This window comes from Heptranchias perlo, chromosome 9, assembly GCF_035084215.1.
Source record: "Heptranchias perlo isolate sHepPer1 chromosome 9, sHepPer1.hap1, whole genome shotgun sequence".
Taxonomy (NCBI): Eukaryota; Metazoa; Chordata; class Chondrichthyes; order Hexanchiformes; family Hexanchidae; genus Heptranchias; species Heptranchias perlo.
Window position 1 is genome coordinate 56,740,155 of NC_090333.1, and position 17,699 is coordinate 56,757,853.

Genomic DNA, 17,699 nt, shown 5'->3' on the forward strand with positions numbered 1-17,699 from the left:
TGATCAGGCAAAACTGTTCACAGCGTTACAGAATGATTAGCGGATTTTTTTTTGTTTAAAATAAAAATGGCAACTCAACCTCTGCATTAGGAGTAGGGTTACCAATCAGAAATGGGCCTAGGTTTTCCAACCGTAATGTCACCTGTATCCATTCATTTAAAATGGGTGACTATTAGTGTTATGACCAGGAAACCTAGGTCACAATATCGTAATACAAGTAACGTTTAAACAAAGATGCGGCTACTTGAATTCATCAAACTTTAAGGATCATTGCTTTATAATGGCATCATTATTAGAGTTACTTTCACTTGGATTGAGCTGAAGAACTATGTGACATGTGAATAAAATGTGATTCCCACTAATTATTCAAAATATATTTGCATTGTTAAACACACACAAAAAGGTTTGTTGGAAGACCTGTCACAACCATTGTGAAAATTGGCACATTGTTACTTACATGATCTCATCAGTTCGTAGACTTTGGGTGGACAGCCCTCAGGTTGTTCCATTCTGTACCCCTTCTCAAGTAGATCATATACCTGAGACAGATCGATTCCTGGGTATGGAGACATCCCGTATGTGGCAATTTCCCACAGTAGCACTCCAAATGCTAAGAGATGGAGATATAGAATTTGATAAAACACCATCTAAAGTTCCTAATATGCCATGAACCATCACTTGTAAGACCTGCATCCATTGACAATAAAATTTTCATGAGATGTTCAATGCCGTACAAGCATCAGTTTTCAAAAATTACTCTATTTTCTTGTCTCTCATGTAAAGGGAGAGAATAATTCAACCAAGGTGTGAAGACTTAATTCAGTCCCCATTTTAAAGTCATACATTCTGTCCTTATTTACATATTTCTATTAGAAATTCTTAATTCCACATTTACAACAACTTGTATTTATATAGCGCCTTTGACGTAGTAAAATGTCCCAAGGCACTTCACGGGAGTGTTATCAGACAAAATTTGAGATCGAGCCACATAAGGAGGTATTAGGACAGGTGAGAGGTAGGTTTTATGGACCTACATCAGCTCCCAGTCAGGGAATGCCTTGATTTTAAAATTCTCATCCTTGTTTTCAAATCCCTCCATGGCCTTACCCCTCCCTATCTCTAACTTCATCCAGCCCTACAACTCTCCGAGATCTCTGAGCTCCTCCAATTCTGGCCTCTTGCAATTAAAATCGGAGATGCGCTCCACTATTGGTGGCTGTGCCTTCAGCTGCTGAGGCCCTAAGCTCTGGACCTCTCTGCCTCTCTCTCCTCCTTTAAGACTCTCCTTAAAACCTACCTCTTTGACCAAGCATTTGGTCACCTGTCCTAATACCTCATGTAACTCAGTGTCAAATTTTGTTTGATAACGCTCGTCAAGTGCCTTGGGACATTTTACCAAGTTAAAGACTATATAAATGCAAGTTGCTGTTGAGAGAGGTAGAGAGGTTTTAAGGGAATTCCAGAGTTTAGGGCCTTGGCAGCTGAAGGCACGGCCGCCAATGATGGAGCAATTAAAATCAGGGATGCACAAGAGGCCAGGATTGGAGGATGCCAGGATTGGAGGAGCCCAGAGATCTTGGAGGGTCATAGGGCTGAAGGAGGTTATAGAGATAGGGAGTGATTCGAAAACAAGTGTAAGCAAAGCATTATACAAGCTTTCTATAATATTGCTAACCTTGTTAGGGAAAAGCAAGGTTAGTTTTCCCTGTGAACATCGGCTTTCTGTTCATCCAAAACAAGCTTATGACCTTTGGCAGAGAGGGCTCCTTTGAGTAATGAGCATCTGGTGTCATTCTCATCTCCTGTTCATAATATGGGTAAAGGGAGTTACCCATACTTTGGTAAGATTGCGAGATGCTTTGGACCAAGAGTTCTATGATTCTATAAGTGCAGGCAATTGGGACTAGCTTAGTGGTATAAACTGGGCGACATGGACATGTTGGGCCGAAGGGCCTGTTTCCATGTTGTAAACTTCTATGATTCTTGATAACTCGGAGGTAATTAATCATAAGGGAGGTGGTATAGTCAGATGTTGTGTGTATAAGGGAGTAGCACAGATGGCAATCCAGAAGACACAGAGGATGACTGATGGGAGGCCCATGTAGTGCTAATGTGTCTAAAACGTATATGAGTTCATCTTTGTATTGATTAGAACGTTCTCGGAGTGAGGCTGGATAGCTCAACTGGTAACAAGGATCGTCAAAAGTGCACTTCGAGGCCTTTTAGTGATAAATTTTGTACGGTTGTATTCATCTTAATAGTATGTTTAATTGTACTCTTGTATTTTAACATCTTTGTTATGTATGATAAGTTCTTAATAAAACTATTATACTTCAGAACAAAACACTCTGCAGCCTTTTTGATTGAAGACTAAATCCATAAAATAGATAACTCACTCAAGAATGAGAATTTTAAAATGTAAACTGCCCCACAAAAATTTGACATGCAGGAATTACGCCCATCCAAATATAGAAAAAAAGTGATTGGAAGTGCTGCAAGATTTAACACATTACAGCGTTTTACTATCTTTCCTCATTTTCTGCAAGAAACACATCATGCATCCAAGGAACTAAACTGTGACAATATGTTCTTCCAACAGGGGTGGAATTGGGTAGAATGAGAGGTGCAGAATTCAAGAATTAAAAAATTATTGCTTTTCTTTTCCCACCCTGCCAACAAAATACCTATTTGGATTTTTACCTGGGGTCCAGAGGCGAAAGACAAATTTGAGTTCAGCTCACTTCCTCTGATTAATGATACTGCACTTTGTTACAGACTCCAATGCTCATTAAATCCTCATGCAGTACTTACCCCACACGTCAGATTTTATTGAGAAGGTATTGTAGGCAAGGCTTTCTGGTGCAGTCCATTTAATTGGGAATTTAGCTCCAGCATGGGCGGTGTACGTATCACCAGTCATTAACCTGCTCAAACCGAAGTCTGCAACTTTCACCACGTGATTCTCACCAACCAGGCAGTTACGAGCAGCCAGGTCTCTGAAACGAAGAAACAAAATCAACATGTCAAAATGGCCACTCAATGTCTACATAAGTGAATAATTAATTGATTCAGCAGCATGACAAATAACACCCAAATGCTAAAATAAGTATTAATCTTTTTTTAAAAAAAGGATTTTCAGAGATATTTTAAAATTATCTTTATGCAACGCTCAAGAGTTATCGATCCTGTCAACATATCTGGGAGAAACCCCAGCCAGTCATATCAGTGCCATTCTAACAGTGTACTTTGTATTCTTTAAAGTGCCTGACCTGTGAATGAAGTTCTTTTTCTCCAGGTACTCCATGGCAGAGGAGATCTGTGTGGCCATGTACAAGAGCACCACGGCATTCACCTCCTCCCGGTTGCACTCACGCAGATAGTCCAGCAAATTCCCATGGGGCATGTACTCAGTTACAATGTAAAAGGGAGGTTCCAAAGTACAGACACCTGAAGACACAGAATTGCACATTATTTCAGACTATAATCGATGTGCACACACTTACCAGGTGAACAGTAGCACAAACTACCTAGTTTTTGTTTGGTACCAGTTCACACACACTATTGATAACCCATCTCAAAATGATTATTTAAAAGGAAAAAGACTTGCATTTATATAACACCTTTCATGACCTCAGGATGTCCCAAAACGCTTTACAGCCAATTAAGTACTTTTTGAAGTGCAGCTATCATTGTAATGTAGGAAATGCGGCAGCCAATTTGCACACAGCAAGGCCCCACAAAAAACAATGAAACAATGTCCAGATGATCTGTTTTTGGACATGTTGGTTGAGGGATAAATACTGGCCAGGACATCGGGGAGAACTGCCTTGCTCTTCTTTGAATAGGGGGCAGATGTGCCTCGGTTTAACGTCTCATACGAAAGACGGCACCTCAGACAGTGCAGCACTCACGTTGTACTGCACTGGAGTGACAGCCTAGATTATATACTCAAGTCTCTGGAGTGACTTGAACCTACGACCTTCTGACTCAGGGACAAGAATGTTACCACGGAGCCAAGGCTGTTACAGCATACATTTGGAGAGATTATTCACAGCGTTAATATTCTACCCCCACATCAATGGCTCAATTAGCACTCTCACTGCCTCAAACTACGCTGAAATCAAGCCACAGCTTGAAATTTTTGCAAGATTTAACATTTAACATGCAGCACAAGCAGAATATATATTTTAGTAACTCAGATATGATCACACGCGATGGATTGACAATTCACGTGGTGTCAGTTGGCCTTTTTCGGGGAAGGGGCTGGGAGGATGGATAAAAGAAATGTTCAAGAACAAGCTAGACTCAAAAGCCTTACATTATGGACAATGTAAGCTAATGGAGCAACTTTTATAAATCTGTGAAGAGGCGTTTTTAAGTCAGATTATCACAGTGAACTGCGCTGCTGTCAACACAGGACTAGTTCTCATCAGACTAGAACAGATTCCAGAAACACTTGCCTAGTAGCTGGACTAAGTTTGGATGTTTAATTTCTTTCATTACAGCAGCTTCTTTCAGGAATTCCTCCACTTCCATTGTGTCCTCCTTCAAAAAAAAAGGTAGACAATCTGTTAATAATTAGCCAGTTGCACCATACTTGCCATAAATTTGCAAATTTTTGCAGCGTCAATGAATCAGCATTGGCCATTCTTACTCAGCACTGAAGATAAAACCTAGCATGCTACAGATAATGTTGAATCTACTTTTTCTAGCACAAACTTAATTCAACACCTTAATTGTTTATATCACTACCTTCTGCAGCAGCTTTTTTGTTCTAACAGTTTTTAAAAAAACAGGTATTCTTCCTCTGCTCTCTTGGTCTTCCATGTATCAAGTACTAGCCCTAGCTAAGAACGTGGGCTAGATAATCTGTGTGTCATACATTCACCTTGGCAAGAGTAGCAGTTGGATATGCTGCATGTCATGCACACAATCCACGCCAAAAGTGTGGGCTAGTTAATCCGTGTGATGAGTACGTGGGCTGGACAGCCTGCTTCCAGGCCTCCCTCAAAGCTACTCTAAAACCAGCAAGTGCATGAACATGACGAAGCGATAACATGCTCTCTTATTTTCCTTTTGCTCCTTGTGGGTAAGTGTCTGGACTCTGCTCAGTCCCTCCGTACGGAGGCACAGCAAGATCAAGGTCAGGTGCTGAAAGATCATGCTTCCTGCCCCACTTTTGATTGGTGGCTGCATTCTTGGGTCAAATTACATTCTATTTACTAAAGGCACCAGTAAATCCAATATCTGTTGGTTTTTACACCAGCATGGTTTACAGCACCAGTACAAAGGAGAAAAATTTGGCAGCAAGTTGTCAGAAATATTGTCTCAACGCGTATTGGCACAGCCCCTCCCCGAACTGCAGGAACAGTTTCTACTTGCCATTTTAGTCAGTTTGAAAGGCTGTTAAAATTCTTACTTCCCTGTGCAAATTTATTCAAAATGTTTTTAAAACTCATATGGACTTTTCTCTGATGCCAATCCCCTATCAGCCAACAGTGTTGCCACACGGTTCTTGGTGCTGGTAATCTGTTGCTGACACCCTCCACTTCACTCTTGCTATCAGTTGATGTTGAGGTAGTGGAGCCCAGGTGGGAGTGGGCAAGCTCGTGAACAACAGATCTCCGGTTAAATGAAGTGATGGCTGATCCCTTGCCCTTGAGAACTGGTGTCTTTCGGCTTGCTCCTCTGGTATTAATATCACTTTAGGGTTTGGACTCATCTTTGTCAAGTGGCTTCCAATTTTTGAGACTATCCTCGACAGATTTTGCACACTCAAATCTGAGACGGTTGAAAAACATTGGGTACGCAAGTTGCCGTGATACTGCAACATTCAGCTGCACTAGTTAGAAAATTTGAAGCACACAAACCATCAATGGAACTTCATGGGCAAAATATAAGTTGACAAAAATTTCTTCATGTAGCAAGGTGCTGCAGCTGACTGTTGGGAACAAAGCCCATGGGAACAACACTGATAAGTAGGAATAAGAAAGTCACGTGGTCAATGTCCTGATATCGTAAGCATTTTTAAAAACACTGGAGTCATCTCAAACCCCATCCTTCTCATTCTGCTAATGTTATGGTGCATGGAGGATAAGAATTGAGGAGGTGTAATTACCACTAGATGGAGCCATAACTCCTTCCTCAAACAACAGCTTTATTGCAATTAATAAAATTAATTAGAAATTAACTAAACATATAAAAAAATTACAATTTTGTTTTGAAAAAAGCAGACCTTGATTTTGTTAAATACCTGGGGAGTTCTTATCATCTGACCATTCAGCTCAAATAAAATTTGAGACTGCCTGGCCATTAAAAGCAGGTGGGTTAGAGAAAAAAAAGTCCTACAGAAAAGACACTTAAAAAAAATGAAATTAAATTCTATTTGTCCAATATTCAAATTGAACAACAAGATACAGAAAATCAGAAATATGCACATTTTCTAATTACATGGGCAATCCTATTAAACCAAGGTTATCAGTGCAGAAAATTCACCTTAAAGTTACTTTCCCACACCACTTGTTTTCTGCCCTTCTAGTCTCTCCACATCACCTATTGTCCTCACAGAGACAGGTGTGGAGATCACTTTCCAGGCCTCTCCCAATAATAATGCTCTGTAACCACCCACAAAGAGGCTTGCAGGAGCTGCCTCTTCTCCCTGTTCTCCCTTCATTCCCTACGGGAAAGTGCCTGGCTTCTGCGTGGCACTGAAGCACACTGTGGTTAAGACTGGGTACTGAATGTGCGGGAAATCAGTACCACAAACCAGCACCCTACCGTCCTGTGGCATGACAGAGAATTCTAACACCCTGAATGATGATGGCCACCCATGTTCTTTGCTTTAAGACATCTATAAACACTGAATTATTAGTTCACAGATTACCCTTCATCTTCAACTGGATAAAAAATTTTAAGCCTGGGTTGCTCTCCATGTGTCTGAAACCTACAATAAAGAGCAGCCTTAACGTGAAGCATTCCTTAAAAACAACTGCATTTTAGCCAGAACAGACTGTTGCATTTCTGGCCACACTTCCTCATGCTGGAGCCATCAACCCCATCTAATCTATATCAGACTAGTATAATTCTTTAGAAATCCTGGAGATCCATATGATTTGAGATATGGCTACATAACACAACACACTACTTTGGTGCCCCTAACCAAGTGAACACTTATACAGCAAAAATGAGCCCTGGGAAAATTAATTCCTCCAGTTTCATTTTGTTTGCTTTCACATAGAGCAGATGGCACAAAGTTAAACAAATCTAAGGTGGGGGTGATATGTTGTCAAAAGGACTACCGACAATAAATCTGTATCTCAGCACACTGTTGCCTGTGACATCTAATATGTACCTTCAGTGTTTTTACTGCTACAGTAAGGCTGTACTTCTTCCAGAGTCCAACGTACACCTCCCCGTACTGCCCTCCGCCCAGCTTGTGTTTCATTGTGATGTCAGTGCGCTCCATCTCCCACTTGTCATGTATGGGAGAGACTCCGTAAACAGTGGGCTTGTTGCATTTTGGAGCAGGGTAGTGCAGGGTCGTGACCAGCCCGTCGGCCACGGTGGAATGGTGATGAACAAGCTCTGCCAATGTGTTAAACCGGCTCTCTGCTGTCACATACACCTGAGGAAAGAAAACACAACTACTTCTGGGACTGCTTTTTCCACAAAGAGCAAAGTAGTTAAAACAAACTCCAGCACTTTTGTAATACTATTTGTTTCCCTAAAACTTGTGGACAATTTACGTGAGATAGCAAATGACAAGATCCACTGAAGATGCCCCCAAACTGCATTTTGATGCACTATGTATAGTCGGATGAAATAATGCAGGAAGATTGTGGCTGCTCTGCGGTATAATTTTTTTAAAAACTGAAAATAATCCACGCTTTAATTTTATTCCAGTTGAAAGATAGTTGGTTTCTGCAAGAAAAAAAATCAAGGATTATTGTCCTTTCATTTTTTTCCCTCTCCAGTTTTCTCCCCTCCTAGTCTGTACAGCTCAATGATTACCTGAGCTATACAGACTAAGGGAGCGAGAAAAAATGATGAGGAAAAGAAAGAAAATGGGAAGAAAACAATGCTGAACATACGGGAGAAAATATATCTTAGCACAGCAGTTTATCCCCCTTCATTAGAACAGATGTCATGCATTAAAACATATTCCCCAGTAAGCTCCTTATAGGGTCATGGTATCTCAAAATAAATCCGTTCTGATTTGCATTGTGGGTGTTAAAAAAGCCAAAGGGTTAAGTATTTGTAAAATACAGCACTAACCACACAGCCACCGTCCCCCCGCCCCCCGGCTAATGCTGGAGTGTTTAACCCCTTTCATCGGCAAACTAAAAGATTACCAATCATTGCTGTCAACCTAAAAAAGGGAACCATTTCACATTTTGACAAGTTATCGCTTTATACAGAAATCCACCTTTACTCGGGCAGTAAATTCAGTATCATATAACTGGGCTGATTTTGACAAAACATTTATTGGCAAATTAATTCAGAATTTAGCAGAGTTCAACTATGAATAAACTGTTTAGTTTATAACCGGTTTTACAATAAGGTGAAAGGCATAGCTGGCAATATGGCACTGAAAATCTGTTTTACCTGTGAATTGCTTCTAACCAACGAAACTTCAATACAAATCAAATTTTTCTGCAGAAACTGACTCATGAAGCAACTGAGATTACAGATTTTTCCATCATGTCAAACTACGTCAAGTTAAGTTTTTTTTTCTGGCTAGACACCAAGTTTAACAGAGTTTCTATTTAGGACATGGCACTATTTCTAAACTTGATAAATCATTAAAGATTATTTGAGGCATATAGTTCCCTTCACTTTTCCAAATTCTGCCACTCATTGGTACCAGTGATATTATTTCAAATTAAAATTTAAAAAGGAACAGCCCGGTAGCTCCCTGCCCAACTCCCTTGTAAATGCTACCTGTCACTCCACTCACCCTTAAAAAGGGGACTGCTAATGATAGAGAAGAAATGTAATCCAGCCCAATTTGTCCTGCCAGCTACAGGAGGTATGCAACACAATGATAATTGGACAGAAAAAAAGTTTTAAATTTTATTTTCATTTGAGATAAAAGGAGTTGCATTTATATATCGCCATATCACATCCCAAAACACTTCACAGTTAATGACTTATACCTAAAGGCAAATACAGCAGCCAATTTGTGTGCAGCAAGATTCCAAAAACAGCAAATAAGGAACTGCCAGCTAATCTGTTTTTTTCTGTTGATGTTGGTTACAGCAAGAATGCTGGCAGCATCGGGGAGAACCCCCTTGCTCTTCTTCAAATGTACCATGAGAACTTTTGCACCCAGCTCAAAAGGCAAATAGGGCTTCAACTTAACATCTCATCTGAAAAATGACATCGCCAATAATTTAGCATTTCTTTAGTACTGCTCTGAAATATCCTAGATTACATGTGTTTGAGTCCTAAAATAGGGCTGAAACCAACAACTTGTTGACACAAAAGCAGCAGTGCTACCAGCTGAGCTAAGATCAGAAATTATACGTGGAAATTGGTGTACATCATTTGCCTCGTTAAGCAGGTCAAAGTTTTTCAATCAGTAATAAGGATCTGATTTACTGTGATTTTTAAGTGAGTACGGAGTTTACAATTCTCAGAATCTACAATGGCTAATCACATGAAAGCCTGCTATAGTAGCTGAGCCCCACTAGCAACAGCATCTGGGTGGGACAAGTGTACATATCACAATGATAATTTCGGTTTGCCTTTTTTAAAAAAACTTTCTTAATACAGCAAAGCAGCTGACTCATTATCATTCCAATTATTACGTAAATTGCTATTGAGTAATGAAAATTGGGATGGATCCCAGTTTTGGACGCCTACCTCATAGCTCCTTCCAGCATACCATACCCACTTCCCTCGACTGACTTGGCCCAGCTATAATAAAGTTCAAATGACTACTTCTCCAGGATTTAAACCCACAGTTGCATGGCTGCGAGTCAAGAACTCAAGACACCTGAATACTTTTAGTAGCTGTAGTTTTGTTTCAATGATTGATGCCTCACAACTGGCTGAAAAGTGCACCAAAGCAGCATTCTGTGTATTTACATTGCCTGGTCGCTGTGAACAGCAGCTTTACAGTCTGCAGCAACCCAGCATTATGAACAAGGCAACACTTGTGTCTTGAACAAAAAAGAGATAGCTTCAACTTGTGTGTTCAGTGCCAGCCCAAAAGCAACAAAAGTTCAAAGTGGGCCGCTGAAAGAGGCAGTCAGTGAACTAACCTGCATCATGTTCACACCCATCTTCTATTCACCATGAGAGAAATTTGACCCCACTGCTTTGTATGCTTTAACTGTTCTTAGAATCATAGAATCTTACAGCACAGAAGGATGACATCATGCCTGTGCTGGCTCTTTGAAAGAGCTATCAAATTAGTTCCACTCCCCTGCTCTTTCCCCATGCCGCTGCAAATCTTTCCTTTTCAAGCATATATCCAATTCCCTTTTGAAAGTTACTACTGAATGTTTCCACCACCCTTTCAGGCAGTGCATTCCAGATCATAACTCGCTGCGTCAAAAAATTCTCATCTCCCCCTCCCCCCCCCCCCAGGTTCTTTTGCCTATTATTTTAAATCTGCATCCTCTCGTTACCAACCCTCCAGTAGAAACAGTTTCTCCTTATTTACTCCATCAAAACCCTTCATGATTTTGAATATCTTTATCAAATCTCCCCTTAACCTTCTCTACTCAAAGGAGAGCAATCCCAGCTTCTCCCATCTTGCCACGTAACTGAAGTCCTTCATTCCTGGTATCATTCTAGTAAATCTCCTCTGCACCCTCTCCAAGGCCTTGGCACCCTTCCAAAAGTGTGGTGCCCAGAATTGAACACAATACTCCAGAGCTGAGGCCTAATCAGTGAATATTGAAGATTTAGCATAACTTCCTTAGTTATTGCCGGCTGTATTATCGGCTGAATGTTTAATCTTTTCAGGTGATATTTTTAACGGTCTCTGACACCCCCACCAAATTGGGATGGCAGTAGCCTCTGGAAAATAGCAGCTTTTTGCAAATTTGAAACATTGGCACATATAAAAACGTGTGTAAGCAATGGTTTCTATGTAAAACTGTCTGTTGTAGCAACTGCCTATCACATAAACTGGGCAATTTCCACATCAACTGGAGCTGCTGCCAGAAGCCAGTTCAGGGCAGGAATTTATAATACACATGCAGCATTAATTACAAATAGTAACAGATCACCTGCCTTTTTGAATGTATGCACGTAGGTGTAACTTAGGGAGTGCCAGTATTTTGTAATATTTTAATGATACTGTGTCGTTACCTCATGTCCTTTGCCCTGATTTGTGTAATAGGGGCTGCATCGGTAATCTGATGCACTTTTGTTTCATGAGAGACATGAATTAAGTCAAAGAGGCATCCAAAAATTCTCAGGATACAAGAGTTCAACAAAAAAAAACATTTTTCAGGGTGACATTGACGACTACAATTACTCCAAAGAAAAGCTGGTCATTTCATTCCATCTGCCCATCAGAACCTTTTAATGACACTATTTCAGAATACTATGTAATCCGGTATTTTAACTTTGCCACTTCGAAGGTGTCCCAGATTAATGTAGGTAGATTCTCCTCATGATATTATGATTATTCAAGTTTTTTCAAATGAACAGGTTTACAATCTCAGCTTGGCAAGCAAAAGTCAAAGTGTAAACAAGAGGCATTACTTCAGAAGAACAAACACAACGAGCCAGCCAGTCATTCATTCACACCTCCTTAAACTGATCAAAGAACTCAGATGGGAGAGTTATGGATGACTAACTCTAACTCGAGTGTCAGGATAGAGTTCCACTTTGGGAAAGTGGGGGGCTTTAAGAGCAAATAAGTTAAAATAATTAAGTTTGAAAGCTAACATCTAACTGAAACGCATAAATCATAAGGTTTGAGATTCAATCGCTGGTCTGTGCCGAGCTGGCTGATCACAGTTGTAGTAGTAAGGGGTGCTTGAATTAAGTTCAACACCACTGAGCTAGGATAATGGTTTCCACTCCTGATCCCTATCCAGTGACCTCTGTTAGGAAGTGTGTGTGTTTTGATGGCAAGGACAGGATTGGGCTCCTTGAGATTCTTCCCAGGAGCCTATCAACGCTCAGACATGAAGAATGACCATTTGAGGTATGGAAGGCTGACTGGTACCAATAGAGTGGCTGCCCACCTAAGTAAATTTCCATTGGAAAGGGCAAGGTGAGCAGGGGAAAGAGAGTGAACTTTCAAAATAAAGGAGAGAGGAGGCACAAACAGTTTTCACTGCTTACCTTGGCATCATGTGTAGTGTTGATTCTGTAGTGGTAAACTCGACCCTCGTAGCGGAGGGATATTGAAAGTTGTCCTGGACTGCTCTCACTTTCTCGCACAAGAAAGCTGCCATTGATGAGACTGCTCAGCAGGTACTCAGCTGCACTACGTGAGACAGGACCATGGTACCAGGAGTGCTTTTCCAGGCTATTAACAGGTGTAATATAATTGCTGGGGACCCATCCCTGCCCATTCTTCGAGCGCACCTCACACCATTCGCCATTCTGGTTATAGCACAGCACGCGTAGCTTTTCACCTGTTGAATTAGCAGAGCCCTCATCAATCAAAATTTCCGATAGCTTCATAGCACCCCAATAATTTTTTCTTTATTTCTCTGTGCAACCCTGCAGTCATCCAGTGCAAGAAAAGGAAAATTAATTCCAATCATGCAATACAAACATATGAAATTGAAAGACAGGAGAAGACCAGCTGGTTGACTGAGCCTTTTCTAAACTGACATGGTGTAACTTCTGCATACCATCACTCCCATCTACAACTCTCCAGCACTCCCTCCCACCCACCAGCCGTGCAACCACCTGAGAGAGGTAAAAAAGAGCAAAAGTCTTAGGCCAATTTAGGGGGGAATAAATGGGCAATTACTCTGATGCCCAAAAGTTGATCAAACAAGTTTCAGGATATCACTTTGACTGGGAGACACCCCCTCCAACACCCACCTATTTAGCCACACTCAGGGACTCATCAATTCTCTTCTGAATGCTCACAGTGAATCTACAGTCATTGCACATGCCAGCAACTTGCTCCAAAGGTTGACGACTCTTTGAATAGTATCACCTCGAATAGTCTATCCACATGGAGCAAGTCTAATCCTTTCATAATGTTGAAGACCTTGATCAAATTTCCACAAACCAAATACTTTTCTGGAGTAAAAAGCCCCAGCTCTCTAAGACGATCATGGTAACCGACAACCTTTAAACAAGGCATTAACCCAGTGGCCCTCCTCTGACCTTTTCCAGGGCCTCTCTACCACCCAACTACGTGAGGAGACTAAAAGCCAACATAGCGTTTTATGATGAAGCCTGACCATGGCTTTATACAGGGACAAAATAATATCTCATTTTGTGTATAATTGTCCTGGTAATACATCCAACACCCTATTTCCTTTAGCAACAGCCTTGCAGCTCTAGTCATGGGCCTGTGCCTGTGCACTATAACAGCCAGGTCCTTTGTCGTGTCACTAATTTTGTGTGAACTTTTAATGTTGTTACCAGGGCAATGGAACTCCTGCCATTTTGAAGGTTGCTAACTTTATACTGTAATAGGGGCAATTTTGTGCTGTAGGCCCATGTCCAAAAGTAACTGGATTAGACTCAATTGACACAGGACCCTTAGAACACTAGTAGAGCTTTACATTCCATCAGTCGAGGCTCAATTTAAACTCAGGTCCCAGAGACGTACGGCCCTTATCTAACCTACTGAGCCATTCAGTCCCTTTCACCATGTAACTTAATGGACCATATCTTCAAACGTACATCCAGCCACCTTGACTAAACTGAAGGATACACTTAATAAAAAGGTGTATAAATAAACTTCTGCCAGTTAGCTCAAGATGCAATTCAATCTCCTGGCTCTATTGGCATTTGTACATTGTGAGCAATTCATTTTTCCAATCATCTAAACTGTTCAAATGAATTAAGCAGCACTTATCTGCAACCCGATGTGTCGCTCTCCCTGATTAGGTTTAATGCTGATGTCCTTACTCAAAAAAATATCAGAAATGGAGACCAATGGCAACTCATGAGTCCCACGAAAATTTGGGACTTCTAATGTCAAGTGTCCAAAGGTCACAAGCTTTATACTGAAGTACCATCAAGAGCAGGAAAACCACACACATTCAACTTTACTGCCATCAATAATAGAAGAAATGCCAGTAAATTTTCCTGAGAGGAAATCCAAAAGTACAATAAATTTCTACAACAAATGGCATGGTGGTGGAGCATGTCAGTCCTCCCAATTACTTATACACGGGTCCTTACTGGAGTTGGCTTGGGAAAATTATCTTCAAAGACCCATGTGTATATAAGTATTTGAGATGACTAAGCGGTGAGTGGAGGAGGTTGGGCAGATCAGTGACCACATTGCAGAATAAATCTAGTTAGAATAAATTTGTTCTTCAATGCATCCGGCAACACCTTGATTTTAAAATTCTCATCCTTGTTTTCAAATCCCTCCATGGCCTCGCCCCTCCCTATCTCTGTAACCTCTGCCAGCCCTACAACCCTCAGACCTCTGCACTCCACCAGTTCTGGCCTCTTGCACATCCTCGATTTTGATCACTCCACCATTGGCAGCTGTACCTTCAGTTGCTTAGGCCCTAAGTGCTGGAATTCCCTCCCTAAACGGCTGCACCCCACTCTCCTCTTTAGTCACTCCTAAAAACCTACCTCTTTGACCAAGCTTTTAGTCACCTGTCCTAACATCTCTATGTTGCTCAGTGTTAAATTTTGTCGGATAACACTCCTATGAAGCGCCTTGGGATGTTTTTACTCGCTTAAAAGGCACTATATAAGTGCTAGTTGTTGTTACAGTATCCACTGATCATTCAGACTAGCCATACACCCACGTTCATTGATGCATCGCTAAGTGCTAACGTGTTGGTCTTGGGTCAGTGTCAAACTCCATCAACAGATAGAATCATAAAATGGTTACAGCACAGAAGGCCCATCGAGCCCGTGCCGGCTCTTTGTTAGGGCAATCCAGTTAGTCCCATTCCCCCGCTCTTTCCTCGTGGCCATGCAAATTTTTTCCCTTCAAGTATTTATCCAATTCCTTTTTGAAAGCCACAATTGAATCTGCTTCCACCACCCTTTCAGGCAGCGCATTCCAGATCATAACCACTCACTGCGTAAAAAAGTTATTCCTCATCGTGCCTTTGGCAAAAGAACCAATCACCTTAATTCTGTGTCCTCTGGTTCTCGATCCTTCTGCCAATGGGAACAGTTTCTATTTACTTTATCTAACCCCTTCGGGATTTTGAACACTTCTATCAAATCTCTCAACCTTCTCTGCTCTAAGGAGAACAACCCCAGCTTCTCCAGTCTATCCACGTAACTGAAGTCCCTCATCCCTGGAATCATTCCAGTAAATCTTTTCTACACCCTCTCTAAGGCCTTCACATCCTAAAGTACAGTGCCCAGAATTGGACACAATACACCAGTTGTGGCCGAACCAGTGTTTTATAAAGGTTCAACATAACTTCCTTGCTTTTATGCTCTATGCCTCTATTTATAAAGCCCAGGATCCAGTGTGCTTTTTTTTTTAAAACCACTTTCTCAACCTGTCCTGCCACCTTCAGAGATTTGTGCTCATATACCCCAGGTGTCTCTGTTCCTGCACGCCCTTTAGAATTGTACTACTTAGTTTATATTGCCTCTCTTTGTCCTTCCTACCAAAACGTATCACTTCACACTTCTCTGCATTAAATTTCATCTGCCATGTGTGCATCCATTTGAAGTCTATTACTATCCTCCTTGCTGTTTACTACACTTCCAAGTTTTGTGTCATCTGCAAATTTTGAAATTGTGCCCTGTACACCTAAGACAATATATATATATATATATATATAAAAAAGCAGTGGTCCTAATACTGACCCGAGAAACACCACTGTATACCTTCCTCCAATCCGAAAAACAACTGTTCACCACTACTCTGTTTCCTGTCACTTAGCCAATTCTATATCCATTCTGCCACTGCCCCTTTTATTCCACGGGCTTCAATTTTGCTGACAAGCCTATTATGTGGCACTTTATCAAACGCCTTTTGAAAGTCCATATATACATCACCAACCGCATTGCCCTCATCAAAAAAGTCAATCAAGTTAGTTAAACACTATTTTCCCTTAACAAATCAGTGTTCACTTTCCTTTATTAATCCACACTTATCCAAGTGACTATTGATTCTGTCCCGGGTTATCGTTTCTAAAAGCTCACCACCATAAAGGTTAAACTGACTGGCCTCTCGTTCCCGGGTTTATCCTTACAGCCTTTTTTGAACAAGGGTGTAACATTTGCAATTCTCTAGTCCTCTGGCATCACATCTAAGGAGGATGGGAAGATTATGACCAGCATCTCTGCAATTTCCACCCTTACTTCCCTCAGCAACCGAGGATGCATCCCATCCGGAACGGGTGACTTATCTACTTCAAGTACAGCCAGCCTTTCTAGTACCTCCTCTATCAATTTTTAGCCCATCCAGTATCTCAACTACACCCTCTTTTAAGGTGACTTTGGCAGCATCTTTTTCCTTGGTAAGGACAGATGCAAAGTACTCATTTAGTACCTCAGCCATGCCCTCTGCCTCCATGCGTAGATCTACTTTTTGGTCCCTAATTGGCCCCACCCCTCCTCTTACTACCCATTTACTATTTATATACCTATAGAAGACTTTTATATTCCCTTTTATGTTAGCTGCCAGTCTAGTCTCACACTATCTCTTTGTCCCTCTTATTTCCTTTTGCACTTCTCTGTACTTTCTATATTCAGCCTGGTTCTCCCTTGTTTTATCAACCTGACATCTGTCATATGCTCCCTTTTTCTGCTGCATCTTACTCTCTCTTTTGTCATCCAGGGAGCTCTGGCTTTGGTTGCCCTTCCTCTCCCCCTCATGGGAATGTATCTAGAGATGTGGCTATTCATGCAGTTAATGGAGAGATGTTGCTGCTTACCTTTCGTAATGCTTAGAGTGTTGTCACCACTCGCAACAAAGTCATAAAGTGCAACAAATAGATTAGGATCACTTTCAGCAGCTCCAAGGAGGTTCTCCTTTGAGCTCCACCTCACTGCTTCGTTCAGAGTCTGAGAGTCAATGTCAGAACCAAATGGACGGTGCAAAGCTTCTGTAAGGAGAGAAATTTGAGTACTCATGAGCAATACACAAACAAGCACATCAACTAACACAGTCAAGCAATGCAATTAGTGCAGTGACTTTAAAAGAGTAACTCAATTTCTGGTAAAAATAGCATTTTAACAAGTTTTTATGCCCAAACGTGCAATATCTGCCATCAAGAGTCTGAGGCAACTCACAATGATTTAGATTATCCTTATTGCAGTGCTGTGAATGACCGTTTCAGCATGAATGGATTTGTATGGGGAGGGAGGGGAGATGGAGAACCACAAGCTCAAAAGCAAAATACCCTGCAAACTCAGTCAACACAGTAATCGAGTCAAATGTTAAAACTGACATCAGATTTACATATTTCATACAAAAAGACATCCATAAGGTTCAAGAAAATAAAAGATTCTGTTCAATGTAGGTATTAACCTAAAAAAAACACTTTCTCGGCTAAAGATATAAAGACAAACTTTCCCTAGAATCCAAACACCAAATAGAAAGA

At 41.0% G+C, this 17,699-nt stretch overlaps 1 protein-coding gene across 2 annotated transcripts in view; it reads right to left on the reverse strand.

The window, feature by feature from the left end:
• Positions 1–17,699, reverse strand: part of abl2 (c-abl oncogene 2, non-receptor tyrosine kinase) — a 112,948-nt gene that overhangs the window by 10,320 nt on the left and 84,929 nt on the right. For both annotated transcript variants that reach the window (XM_067990514.1, XM_067990513.1), the window contains exons 2-8: positions 17,031–17,201; positions 12,310–12,605; positions 7,352–7,624; positions 4,461–4,545; positions 3,270–3,447; positions 2,812–2,996; positions 458–610 (exon numbers count right to left, since the gene is read on the reverse strand). In XM_067990514.1, coding sequence (XP_067846615.1) covers positions 458–610; positions 2,812–2,996; positions 3,270–3,447; positions 4,461–4,545; positions 7,352–7,624; positions 12,310–12,605; positions 17,031–17,201 — 1,341 coding nt within the window. The remainder of the gene's footprint in view (positions 1–457; positions 611–2,811; positions 2,997–3,269; positions 3,448–4,460; positions 4,546–7,351; positions 7,625–12,309; positions 12,606–17,030; positions 17,202–17,699) is intronic.